General features: G+C 39.1%; 1 protein-coding gene across 10 annotated transcripts in view; it reads left to right on the top strand.

Moving 5' to 3' along the window:
• The window catches only part of tcf12 (transcription factor 12), a 178,271-nt gene that overhangs the window by 149,226 nt on the left and 15,632 nt on the right, over positions 1 to 13,413 (top strand). For 8 of the 10 annotated variants that reach the window (XM_078427058.1, XM_078427050.1, XM_078427049.1 and 5 more), the window contains 2 exons: positions 2,418 to 2,489; positions 3,232 to 3,438. In XM_078427058.1, coding sequence (XP_078283184.1) covers positions 2,418 to 2,489; positions 3,232 to 3,438 — 279 coding nt within the window. The remainder of the gene's footprint in view (positions 1 to 2,417; positions 2,490 to 3,231; positions 3,439 to 13,413) is intronic. The other 2 variants (XM_078427052.1, XM_078427057.1) reach the window with 1 other exon arrangement.

Genomic DNA, 13,413 nt, shown 5'->3' with positions numbered 1-13,413 from the left:
AACTTCTGGCATGTATGACACCTTGAGAAGTTGGTGTTGATAGAGCATACTTAACATATAGTATAAGAAAATAACTGCAGATGCTGGTACAAATCGAAGGTATTCACAAAATGCTGGAGTAACTCAGCAGGTCAGGCAGCATCTCGGGAGAGAAGGAATGGGTGACGTTTCAGGTCGAGACCCTTCTTCAGACTGAGGGTCTGAAGAAGGGTCTCAACCTGAAACGTCACCCATTCCTTCTCTCCTGAGATGCTGCCTGACCTGCTGAGTTACTCCAGCATTTTGTGAGCATACTTAACACATTTTTTCAAAGGCAATCTTGTGTAGCCAGGGGCGAGGGAATACATTTTGAGTTGAGAGAGATGTGAGGCATCGAACCAGAAGCTTGGTTGAAAAGGTGTATTTTGAATTGTGCCTTGCAAGATCACTAGTGGTGATTTAGATTGCACATTGGTATATTGTACCAGTGCTTACCGGGACCATTAATTGATTTGCTGAACTTAGTCCTCGTAAACTGTGTAAAATCTGAACCCTCAGATTTGTCATTTTCCTTGTGAGACAGTGAAGGAAACCTCTGAGTGCAAATTAGATTTATTGGAATGATACCTGGGATGAAGAACTTCACTTATGCGAAAGGTTAAGGAACTTGATGTTTTTTTTCTCCAAAAAATATACAGTTATAGAGAAAGTTAGAGGTATTCATTGTAAATGAGTTTTGGCAGCATACATGGAATAAGCAGACTATTTTCAGTGGCAGGAGGGTTGATTACAAAAGGGCACAAATTTATGTCAATTGACAAGGAACCATGAGAAAGATGTGGGGAATTATTTGATGGTGTGAGTTATGGATGGGATTCATTGCTTGAGGAATAGTGGAAATATTCAGTAGGCACTAAGAAAAGAGAAATGGATATGCATCTGAAAAGGAAAATAAAACAAAACTACAAGGAAGGGAGCAAGGAAGAGGATACATGGGATAGGCGTTCCACAGGTGCGTGAGCTGAGCGATTTTCTTCTGTACTTTTATGTCTTTTTTAGGCAGAGTAGAAACTTGAGTTAAGTTTTGATTAGAACAGTGAGTCACTAACTACTGGATTATTTTTACGCCTTAATTTCTGAGATGCACTGGATATTTCAAGCAACTGCACAAAGTTAGTAGAAGCATCTACATGACCAGTTTGTCCAACACGTTTATATTTACTCTAGTGTTAGCTAATTTTTAGAGTCAGATCAATGCTTAACATTTTGCTTCATAACCATTTGAATCTCTGGATGGCCTATTCGGAGTGTATTTTAGTACAACTATGGCAATTTTAGGTATGGTGAGCTTTTCAAGTTTATATCCCTCTGAAGAAGCTTACTTTCTCTCTGATATAAAATTCATGGTACTTGAGTACTCTAGCGGTTATTATGAGCTTGTTGATCGTCAAGCTGAGTTTATTATCACATGCACAAGTATGGTGAGGTACAGTTACAATACAAATCTTGCTTGTTTGGATCACAAGTACATAGACTCAGACAAACACAAAAGCACAACTTTTATATAAATTACAAGTAACATTTTAGAAAGAAAGACAAACGTGCATTAAAGCAAGACATTTGTGCAAAACACTTGACAAAAATAAGTCTATAAGTGCATGAAGTGGATTGTAGTGTTCAGTTCTTGAGGCAGGAATAGATACAGGAAAGTACAGTTGTTGGATAGTAGCTGATCTTGAATTTGATGGTATGGGACTTCAGTCCTCTGAACCTCCTGCCCGTTCGTAGCAGCAAGAATGATGCAATGCCCAGATAGAGGGCATCCTTGATGTTAGTTGCCACTTTCTTGAGGCAACACATGAATGTTTTCGATAGAGGGGAGGGGTATGCTCCCGATGGATCACTGCTCTTGGCAGACATGATAGGGAAGTCCTGGATTGGCAGATGTTGCTGCAAACCCAGTACAGCACTGTAATTGTTTGGGTTTTTAATATATTTGTTTTTCTGGAGAATGAATTTTAGTTGATATCTCTGTTAAACAACAGTTGAGGAAGGTCTGTGAACATTTTATCGCAAGACTACTTCAAGCTGGCCAGAATATTAGGATGTTACTCTTCATGCAGTGGTTGTGAGATATCCATATTTGAGCATAATGAATAATCTCCAAATTAATTATTAATCAAAAACAAATTTGAAGCTGCCTGCCACCCTACTCTTTGCTTCTTGTATATGCTTGTTGGGTTATTTATTACAAAAATAGGGGATGAAAGTCATTTTTCAATTTAGAACAGCCAGAGAGATAATTGCCAACTAAATTTCTCCTCTGTTCAATAAAGTTATAACTTCAGTATTAATTCACTTAAGCTGTTGGATTTGCTTCGCTTTTGTGGTGTTCCGATTAATGCATTTTGCTTCTTGTTATGTCTTGGCTTCACCAGAAAAACCGGGTTGAACAGCAACTTCATGAGCATTTGCAAGATGCAATGTCTTTCTTAAAGGATGTCTGTGAGGTACTACTTCTCTTTCAGCAGTGCATTTCCTGGTTTATTGTTCTAGACCTGTAGACCATCTGCATGAATTACAACAATGTGCCAAACATTTTTTTTCTTCTGGCTTAGATCCACGTTTTCTGTTTTAATCATTTTGATTTATTTGAAGATGTGTATCCAAAAAAGGAGCATGTCAAGGAACAGAAATACCATCTTAATATTTCTTGTGTTGAGAAAATTACAACTGGTCAAATTGCCTTCCCAAAATAAATGGTACCCTTTAATGTGCACTTTTTTGAAATTTTCCTTTCCTCAGATATCCGTTATAATTTGAAACATATTCCAAATGCCTGTGGCTGCTGTTGAAACGGAGATGAGGAAAAGCGTTTTCAGTCAAAGAGTTGTAAATCTGTGGAATTCACTGCCGCAGAAGGCAGTGGAGGCCAATTCTCTGAATGCATTCAAGAGAGAGCTAGATAGAGCTCTTAAGGATAGCAGAGTCAGGGGGTATGGGGAGAAGGCAGGAACGGGGTACTGATTGAGAATGATCAGCCATGATCACATTGAATGGTGGTGCTGGCTCGAAGGGCCGAATGGCCTACTCCTGCGCCTATTGTCTATTGAAACCATTTGTTTAGCTTCTATCCCTTTCATTTATTATTCATTACATACCTATTATATTAAGCAACCAGCTTTGAGTTTACCTTAGCAGAATTGTTGCCTGAGCAAATGTCTTCATTCAGCATTTTTTTTTTCTTGACAGCAAACCCGAATGGAGGATCGTCTGGACAGACTGGATGATGCCATCCACGTTCTCAGAAACCACGCTGTTGGGCCTTCAACCAGCATGTCCGGTGGCCATGGCGACGTGCATAGTTTACTGGGGCCATCCCAAAATGGGCCAATTGGTGGATTGAATTCAAACTTTGGAGCATCTGCACTGGTAACATCCAGTCGGCAAGCATCAATGGTAATTTTGTATTAACACAAGTTTAATTTTTATGTGGCTGAAAAGTACAGTTAATAGGTGAGAGATTCTTTTCAGAACGTTTATGCTTGATTTAAACCTAAAACAAAAATCTGATATGTGAACAAGGTATACACACCAAGTTTCCAAATGTTGGAAAAATCAGTTGCTTTGTAAAGATTCTTTGGACAGGTTAAGTTATTAAATGTTAAGATTTAGTTCAGTGAATGATGATGTCTAACCTCATCCAAAATTATAACTACAAAGTTTGATACACTGTTATGCATGAAGATGTTTCTGCTTTAGGTGAAGTTCATGATGTCATCTTATATTAAAATTCCAATGTGGTCATGATTGATTTCATTTTTTAAAAATCTGCTTTTGAATCGAAGATGGTAATCTTTGGCTGCAATGCTGCTGTAGAAAATGTAATATATGTTCCTATTGAGTTAGCGCTTTCAAATTTGCGTTAAGCCGCATCTGTTTTACTTCCCAATTCAACAATCCTTATGGTAAATTTTCTTATGTAATATTTTATATCAGTTGCTTTCCAATTGGGGAGAAATATGCTTTTAAAAATGGTTAGTTTTCAGCTTCAAAGAATTTATCTGTAAGTTACTTGTTCAGTATTGTTTACTTTGTTACAAGTATTGATGTAAATTGACAGATTTAATTTGAATGGTGTTGACGATTAAAATTTAGTGATTGCTGTTTGCTGTTCCTGGTCAACCCAACCAACATTAGCTGAAATTTCTCTGAGCGGCTTAAATGCGCGCTTATCATTTGGTTGCCCACAAATCTATTGTTACCTTAAACTACTCAGTGAAATTGGCTCTCAGCTGACTTGTGAGAGAGTATGCAGAATGTGGCACTTTATTTGTAAATCCTTTTGAAATGCTGTGTGTTTTTGTGCTAAACTGGCTATCATAGAACTTGAAAAAGAAATCACTCAAAACAGATATGTTTAGATGTATTAATTATCAAAAAATTGTGACGATCCTCGTATTTGCTCCTCAGAGCGCTCTCTTTGAATGAATTGGGCTACTGAACCTGCACACGGTCTTGCCGGGGAAATCCAATGCCCTACATAATATTTGGGACAAAGACCCATCATTTATTTATTTGCCTCTGTACTCCACAATATGAGATTTGTAATAGAAAAAAAATCACATGTGGTTAAAGTACACATTGTCAGATTTTAATAAAGACCATTTTTATACATTTTGGTTTCACCATGTAGAAATTACAGCAGTGTTTATACATAGTCCCCCCATTTCAGGGCACCATAATGTTTGGGACACATGGCTTCACAGATGTTTGTAATTGCTCAGGTGTGTAATAATTGCCTCCTTAATGCAGGTATAAGAGAGCTCTCAGCACCCAGTCTTTCCTCCAGTCTTTCCATCGCCTTTGGAAACTTTTATTGCTGTTTATCAACATGAGGACCAAAGTAGTGCCAATGAAAGTCAAAGAAGCCATTATGAGACTGCGAAACGAGAATAAAACTGTTACAGACATCAGCCAAACCTTAGGCTTACCAAAATCAACTGTTTGGAACATCATTAAGAAGAATGAGAACACTAATCGCAATGGGACTGGCAGGCAAAGGAAGACCTCCACTGCTGATGACAGAAGAATTCTCTATAATAAAGAAAAATCCCAAAACGCCAGTCCAACAGATCAGAAACACTCTTCAGGAGTCAGGTGTGGAATTGTCAATGACCACTGTGTGCAGAGGACTTCATGAACAGAAATACAGAGGCTACACTGCATGATGCAAACCACTGGTTAGATGCAAAAATAGGATGGCAGCGTTACAGTTTGCCAAGAAGTACTTAAAAGAGCAACCACAGTTCTGGAAATAGGTCTTGTGGACAGATGAGACGAAGATTAACTTGTATCAGAGTGATGGCAAGCGCAAAGTATGGAGGAGGGTAGGAACTTCCCAAGATCCAAAGCATACCACCTCATCTGTGAAACACGGTGGTGGGGGAGATATGACCTGGGCATATATGGCTACTGAAGGTACTGGCTCACTTATCGTCATTGATGATACAACCTCTGATGGTAGTAGCATAATGAATTCTGAAGCGTATAGACATCCTATCTGCTCAAGTTCAAACAAATGCCTCAAAACTCATTGGCCGATGGTTCATTCCGCAGCAAGACAATGATCCGGAACAGACTGCTAAAGCAACAAAGGAGTTTTTCAAAGCTAAAAAATTGTAAATTCTTGAGTGGCCAAGTCAATCACACGATCTGAACCAAATTGAACATGCCTTTTAAATGCTGAAGAGAAAACTGAAGGCGACTAGCCCCGCAAAACAAGCATAAGCTAAAGATGGATGCAATTTTTTTCCCTACTAAAATACTAAACATGACTACTTTCATTTACATGACATTGCTGTGTCCCAAACATTATGGTGCCCTGAAATGGGGGGGACTATGTATAAACATTGTTGTCATTTCTACATGGTGAAACCAAAATGTATAAAAATGGCCTTTATTAAAATCTGACAATGTGCACTTTAAGCACATGTGATTTTTTCTATTTCAAATCTCAAATTGTGGAGTACAGAGGCAAATAAATAAATGATGGGTCTTTGACCCAAACATTATGGAGGGCACTGTAATGAAGACTTCCCCTGTACTGATGGATATCAGTAGTTAACTCTGGGGAAGTTTAAATCTCCACCTACTTATTAAGTTCCCTGCTGGTCTGTGGACACTTTCACTCATGGTTCAGATAATTTAAAGCAGCCACTCAGAAATAATTTTATCTTTGCCAAATTGTTCAGCGAAAGATATTATTCACTTTTGTATCAAAATTGATCCTAATCTAAGGATAAGGAAATATTGTGCATGCACATAAATAATTGAAACGCATAAATCACAAAACTAGTACGAGTTTTAATTAAACTTGAGATTAATTCTCTGCTGTGAAATCATTGCAGGGAATGAATGTTATTTATTCAGGTGAATTTATGTCCTTCCTTGGGTAGTCATCTGCTTAATATTTACGGAAAGATTGCAGGTTTGTCAAATTTAGTGAGAAACAATTCATGATTAATTTCTAGGAAGTATCGAACTGTGTAGGAATTATTATGTGAAAATGCCCTTGTGTTTCTGGATTTATTTTGGAATTTAAATAATTTGTTAAATCAAGCTGTTCAATGTTTGTGCAGGTTTTGTGCTCGCACAGTAGTTACAGCACCAAACAGCACAATGCACAGTTAAGATGTGGAAAATCAGTTAAGATCAGTTGGACTGCAAGAGTCTGTTTTGTGAAGGTACTTGGTGCAATTGAGACCCAGAGAGTAGGGGAATTCTCGTCCACAGAAGGCAGTGGAGGCCAATTCACTGGATGTTTTCAAGAGAGAGTTAGATATAGCTCTTAGGGCTAACGGAATCAAGGGATATGGGGAGAAAGCAGGAACAGAGTACTGATTTTGGATGATCAGCCATGATCATATTGAATTACAGTGCTGGCTCGAAGGGCCGAATGGCCTACTCCTGCACCTATTTTCTATGTTTTTATGAGAGTATTGCTGACCTTGTGATAGTAGGAAGATCACTGATTTAATTGAAGATGGCCGAGCCCGAGGACACTGCCCAAAAGAAACTAGTGCAGTTATGTCGAGGTTCTGAGATGATGGTCCCAGCATTCACCAGTCTGTGTCAGCCTGTGGTGGTGCTCGTTATGCTCCTGAACGCTCCAGAGTTTTATTGGTTTGAGCTTTACAGCGGTATTTTTGATGCTACCTTGATGTCAAGGGTAGTCATTGTAACCTCACCTCTGAAACTCAGCTCTGGTGCATAATATACCAAGGCTATGAAAAACTTTGGACCCCAAACCCAAACTGAGCACTGGTGAGTAGGTTACGGCAAGTAAGTGCTGTTTAATTGCACTGTTCACACCAACCTATCATTTTGTTGATGATTGTGAATAGACGGGGCAGAAGTTAGCTAATTGGATTAGACAGGCTTTTCCTGGATGACTGAATATATTTAGAATCTGGAGCTGTTTCAATGGGTACTGCTCCGTTGAGACTCTTGTCATTTGAAAACAAGCTTATGTATAATTTTATCAATTGACTGAATAGTTGTAGCAATGATGAATTGGTACTTTTTTTTTTGTTGGTATCAACGTTGTGATCTTGTAATCGTCATCCTCTGAAACAAGTTTTTTTTTAAATGGTTTATCTACACCTGTAAGTATATAGTCAATGTATTTCTGATACGTTCGTGAGATATCCTTGCATTTTAAAATATTTTTGAAGACGTCTACTATCTCAACAAATGCCGTCCACTAACATTAGGTACCAGATGTCATTCTAATGGCTCTGAGAGCCTTAAAATGTGATATTAAAGTTATGTATTAACTAGTATTTTCATTGACATTCTCATTATTGTTCCTTCTCTGCTGATGCCAGTATTACATGCATGAGGAATACTCCCTTTTGAAGCCACTTGCGGATGTCATGAATGAATTTAGCGATTAAAGTATAAAGTGCAGTCTCATCTTGTGAATCTGTTTATTCTACTTTGAGTGGATTCTGTTGCATGCCTAAAACTGATTAATCAGAAGGGTCTATTTTGCAATGTAGTTTAAGTGCTGATGCAATTTCAAACATTAATTTATAGCTGTGGTTCCAATTAAACCTTAAATTAAAGAAGAAAATCATATTCTTGTAGTAGTTTCTGTGGGAAAAGATATGATTGTTGTAACATCTCATCCCGATGAATGGAATCCTGGTGATAAACTGCACCTGTAGCTTGTTTTTGTTAGAGAAATAACTGCCTTCTCTCCCCTGCTCAAGAGTTGGTGTGAACGCCTTGTGAAATTTAGTCAGTGTGGAGAAACCAGACTCTCCATAGAGAGTTTATGCTCACATTTTTTCCAGATGTGTAACAACTGGCACATTAGTTTTCTGTAAAATGTTTTAGAGCACACAGATAAAGCAGGCAAGAGGGTCTGCATTGCAGAAGCTAAGGGAATCACTTTGAAGGATTGCAATAGCCAAGAGGACATGAGCAGAGTCGAGAGCTGATGGAATGTAATGTTTAATTTGTGGTTGTGCAACTGAGCTTTTTAATGAAAGGGATTTGAGCACAGCTGTAGTGTGAGTAATTTACTGAGGCAAACAATTTATAGATTTGTCCCTAGATGGAACCAATTAATCAAAACCATATTGTCTTAAATGTGGGAACCATTGATATATTTAAGAAAAGTCAGAACAGCTTGAAAAATGTCAAATATCAGATTTTCATTGTTGTTGTCCAATAAAACTAAAATAGATACCCATTCAAAAAAGTTAGTTTTCTGCAAGTTTAAATGTAATGTAAAGCAAAACCCCAGAATTTTTGCTTCCAGCAATAGAGAATAAAGTTGGTCATAACATATGGCAGACACCCGACTATTTGCTCCTTGACCTTTTTCTTTTTCGTCATCTCTCTCTGTTGCCAGTGATATGTTGCTGGAGAGCTTTGCCAGACCCTCTATAACTTTGCTTTGCAGAGAGGGGATCTGCATACCAACTGGTTCCCCTCCTCCCATGTCTGCTGGTGTTTTTTTTCTCCCGACCCTTCCATGTGTGTGACTCACTTTCAGGATGAAAGTGGACAGCCATTTGAAGTCTGCCTGGCTTTTATTCTCACGGCTGATATTCTTGGTTGCAGATTTTCTCTTGGTTCTTTTGGAAGGTCACAGTAGTTGAACCGCATTGAAGAGAAATTATGAAAATATTTTTCATTGCTATGACTTTCTCTTTTCTCGATGTTATGAAGTCTCACCTTTTTAACAATGTGGTTGGATTCATTGCTGTAAAAACTTGATTTCATCTGAACTGTTTCCAGTCTCATTCCCACATTTGGCAACAATTTATTCTATAGCAGTAAACATCAAAGAGTTTAAGATCGCTGAAAAACACATATCTGGCAGAATGTCAATTCTCTAGTTGGTATTTCTAAATTTTGGTCTAAAACATTAAAGGCCAAAAAAAACTGAGTTGGCAAACTTCAAGATTGGATATCATTTTTTCCCTGTTTTGTTTTATTTTCTGGTGTCAAGACAGATTGATTTCCAAATATATCTCCATTTATGAAGGGTTGGCATGGTTTTGTTTGAAGATTTTCTGTTTGAATATTTGTGGGATGCATAGTGTGAAATGCCCCACAAACAAACTAAAATTTAAAGATGGTGTTTCAACTTCCATACAGCATGAGAGTGTAGAAATAAGTAACTACAGATGCTGGTTTATAAGAAAAAGCATAAGGTGCTGGAGTAACTCAGTGGGTCAGTCAATATCTCTGGAGGACATGGGTAGGTAATGTTTTGGGTTGGGACCCTTCTTCAGACTGAAGTCAGAGCATGGAAACAGGCCCTCTGGCCCAACTCATTCATGCCAACCAAAATGCCCAATTCAAACTTGTCCCATTTGTCCGCCCTTGGCCCATATCCCTTAAACCTTTCCTATCCATGGACCTGTTCAAATGTTTTTTTAAATGTTTTATTCACAAAATGCTGGAGTAACTCAGCAGGTCAGGCAGCATCTCGGGAGAGAAGGAATGGGTGACGTTTCGGGTCGAGACCCTTCTTCAGACTGATGTCGGGGGTGGGACAAAGGAAGGATATAGGTGGAGACAGGAAGATAGAGGGAGATCTGGGAAGGAGGAGGGGAAGGGAGGGACAGAGGAGCTATCTGAAGTTGGAGAAGTCGACGTTCATACCACCGGGCCGCAAACTGCCCAGGCGAAATATGAGGTGCTGCTCCTCCAATTTCCGGCGGGCCTCACTATGGCACTGGAGGAGGCCCATGACAGAGAGGTCAGACTGGGAATGGGAGGGGGAGTTGAAGTGCTGGGCCACCGGGAGATCAGTGGCGTTAATGCGGACCGAGCGCAGGTGTTCAGCGAAGCGATCGCCGAGCCTGCGCTTGGTTTCGCCGATATAGATGAGTTGACATCTAGAGCAGCGGATGCAATAGATGAGGTTGGAGGAGGTGCAGGTGAACCTCTGTCTCACCTGGAAAGAATGTTTGGGTCCTTTGATGGAGTTGAGGGGGGAGGTAAAGGGACAGGTGTTGCATCTCGTGCGGTTGCAAGGGAAAGTGCCCGGGGTTAGGGTGGTTTGGGTAGGAAGGGACGAGTGGACCAGGGAGTTGCGGAGGGAACGGTCTCTGCGGAATGCAGAGAGGGGAGGGGATGGGAAGATATGGCCAGTGGTGGGGTCCTGTTGTAGGTGACGGAAATGTTGGTGGATGATATGTTGGATCCGCTGGCTGGTGGGGTGGAAGGTGAGAACGAGGGGGATCCTGTCCTTGTTGCGAGTGGGGGGATGGGGAGCAAGAGCGGAGCTGCGGGATGTAGAAGAGACCCTAGTGAGAGCCTCATCTATAATGTTGTTGTCGTACTGCATCAGCTACGTGAGAAAGCTCATTACATATACCCATCAACCCTCAATGTGAAGCTCCCGCTCTGGTTCCTGTTCAATCTTTCCTCTTTCATCTCTTACGACCTCTAGTTCGTGTTTTCCCAACCCTGGGGAAAAAGACTGTGCATTCACCTAATATATGGCCCTAGTGATTTTGTATACCTCTTTTAGATCACGCCTCAATCTTTTGTGCTCTGAGGAATACCAGTGATACAGCTTATAGCCTTCCGCACCACAATTAAAGTAAATTACCTGGAATTACCATGAATGTAAGCTACTTACAAACTAGACATTGTGTATTATACCCTAACAAATCCTGCCATTCACTACAAGGAGGTTAGGTGAGTGTTTCGAGCTACGACTATTGTTCTGCATAACTGTCTGGGTCTAAAACTAATGTTTACCTATGTATATAATTTGCCCATGAATATAATAGAACATGAGGAATTTTAAAATGTTTTTTTTTGTATCGGCTTTTAAAATCAATATCTGTTCTTTGCTACCCAGGGAAATGTTTAGCAAATTGGTCAAACATTGGGTTTTTTGATCCGCAGTCTGTAAGCTTACCCAACCGAGGATGTGAATTTAATTATGTTTTTAGTGAATTTGCCATTCTGAGTTCTTTTGCCACTGCTTTGGTGATTGAGTTCTTACTTACCTTAGTGTCTGCTGTTTATTTTGCATGTTAACTTGCCTTTTTCTGCACTTAATTTATTTCACCTACTGCGCACCGTGGTTCACTTGAACGAACGTGTCGGAAAGAACTGCAGATGCTGATTTAAATCGAAGGTAGACACTACAAAAAAACAATGTTAGCACAATATACAATTAGAAAGAAAGCATGTAACCAATACCATTTGCATCTACCCATCCATACCCTTTCTGCTCTCTATAGAGATCGCTGTCTCTGCATCTTGTTGATTTGCTTATCTTTCTCAACCTGCCTCCTCGTTGAGCAGTTTCCTCTGCAACCTCTTCAGATCTAATACCTCCTCTCTAACTTCCATCCAGACACCCCAGCAGCCTTTACAGGTGAGGTGAGATTCATGTGCACCTCCTCTAACCTCTTCTATTCCATTTGGTGCTTCCTCTGTGGCCTCCTTTACATTGGTGAGACCGAGCGTAGACAAGGAACCATTTTGCCAAACTGCCTGTCAAGGCCTGCCAGACCTCCCAGTTGCTAACCATTTTGATTCCAATTCCTATACCCATCGCTCTGCCTGTAATGTCCACCATTGCTAGAGTAAAGCTCAAGTAAGAGTTCCTCTAGCACTTTGTTTTTTGCTCAAGATTCTTGAGCCCAAGAAAGGCCCATGAAACTCAATTGATTGTTTTTTCTAGTCTGTACCGTAATGACTAGTCTTAAGCATTTCTGTTCATTTCCCACTGATTAATTATTTAGTTGTGTGGGATGGGATGGAGGGAAAGAAAGAATGATTAGATTTTATACAGAGTAATTTATAGTTTTAAAAAATGCAAATTGTAAATGGAGTATTTCAAAGTTATTTGAACAGATTGGGGTTTGTTTCATGATTTGAAAGCAGTAGCAAATAGATATCGTTCAGGTAAAAAGTCAGTGCTGTTCACTTTTAAAAAGATACCAAGAGGCAATGTGGCTTAGAAATACAATTGTAGAGAAACTCTTGCCACTAAACAAAATTGCTCTTATCAATCAAGCAAAATTAACTAAAAATGTGTTCAGAAAACTTTGTAGATGTTCTTAAAAAACGTGTTTTAACTGTTTTTTTTAATGGTATGGATCAGAATGGTACACAGCAATAATAAGTCAATACAAAAAGAGCAGGAGGGAAAGCTGGTAAACATTTTAAGGGCTTTTATTTTAAGACCTGTGGTCATGACATTTTTTTAGCATACAAAGAATAAGTGATGTAGAATTTGTGTGGTTATATATTTTTTCTGGACAATGCCATCTGCTGATTTGCAGGCTTTGATATTTCATCATGAAGAAAATTTTGTTCAAACATTAAATGTAGATAATGATGCATAGAGAGTGTTCTAGTTCTCTCCTAAACTGCAGAATGTCAGCTGTATGCTAATGAATTGAACTTTCTCGCCTTGCAGAACAGACTATTGCTCTAAGGCAGTGAATAATTTGCACACCTGTTATGTTGACGTAGACCCACCCACATTTTAGTGTGTAGACTGGAACCGATAATTGTTAAAAATAGTATTGATGACTGTGAATAAGTCCTTGTAAAATAGTGATGATGAATAAAGTGGTGAATCATAGTACTTTCATTCATATCTCTTTGCTTTTGTTTGTAACTGATGCCACACTGTCCACATTGCTTATGCATTTGTGAAAACACTTTTTCTTTTTAAGTTTTATAGTATAGTAACTGTAGGCAAATGCAATTGTTCTCTTGTGTAATGGTATTGATTGATATGTTGCTCTTTCATTGTTTGCTGAGATAATATTCCAGGTTTTTTAACCAGAAGCCTGGGTGTCAGCTTTTAGGTTTTTGGCATGTAGTTAGAACCATTTTCAAGTAAGAAAGCTTACCAGATATAAATTGGTGGTGTTC

Source organism: Rhinoraja longicauda, chromosome 33 (assembly GCF_053455715.1).
Source record: "Rhinoraja longicauda isolate Sanriku21f chromosome 33, sRhiLon1.1, whole genome shotgun sequence".
In the NCBI taxonomy this organism is placed as follows: Eukaryota; Metazoa; Chordata; class Chondrichthyes; order Rajiformes; family Arhynchobatidae; genus Rhinoraja; species Rhinoraja longicauda.
Note: the sequence above shows the minus strand (reverse complement) of the source record. Positions and strands in the feature narration are given on the sequence as shown.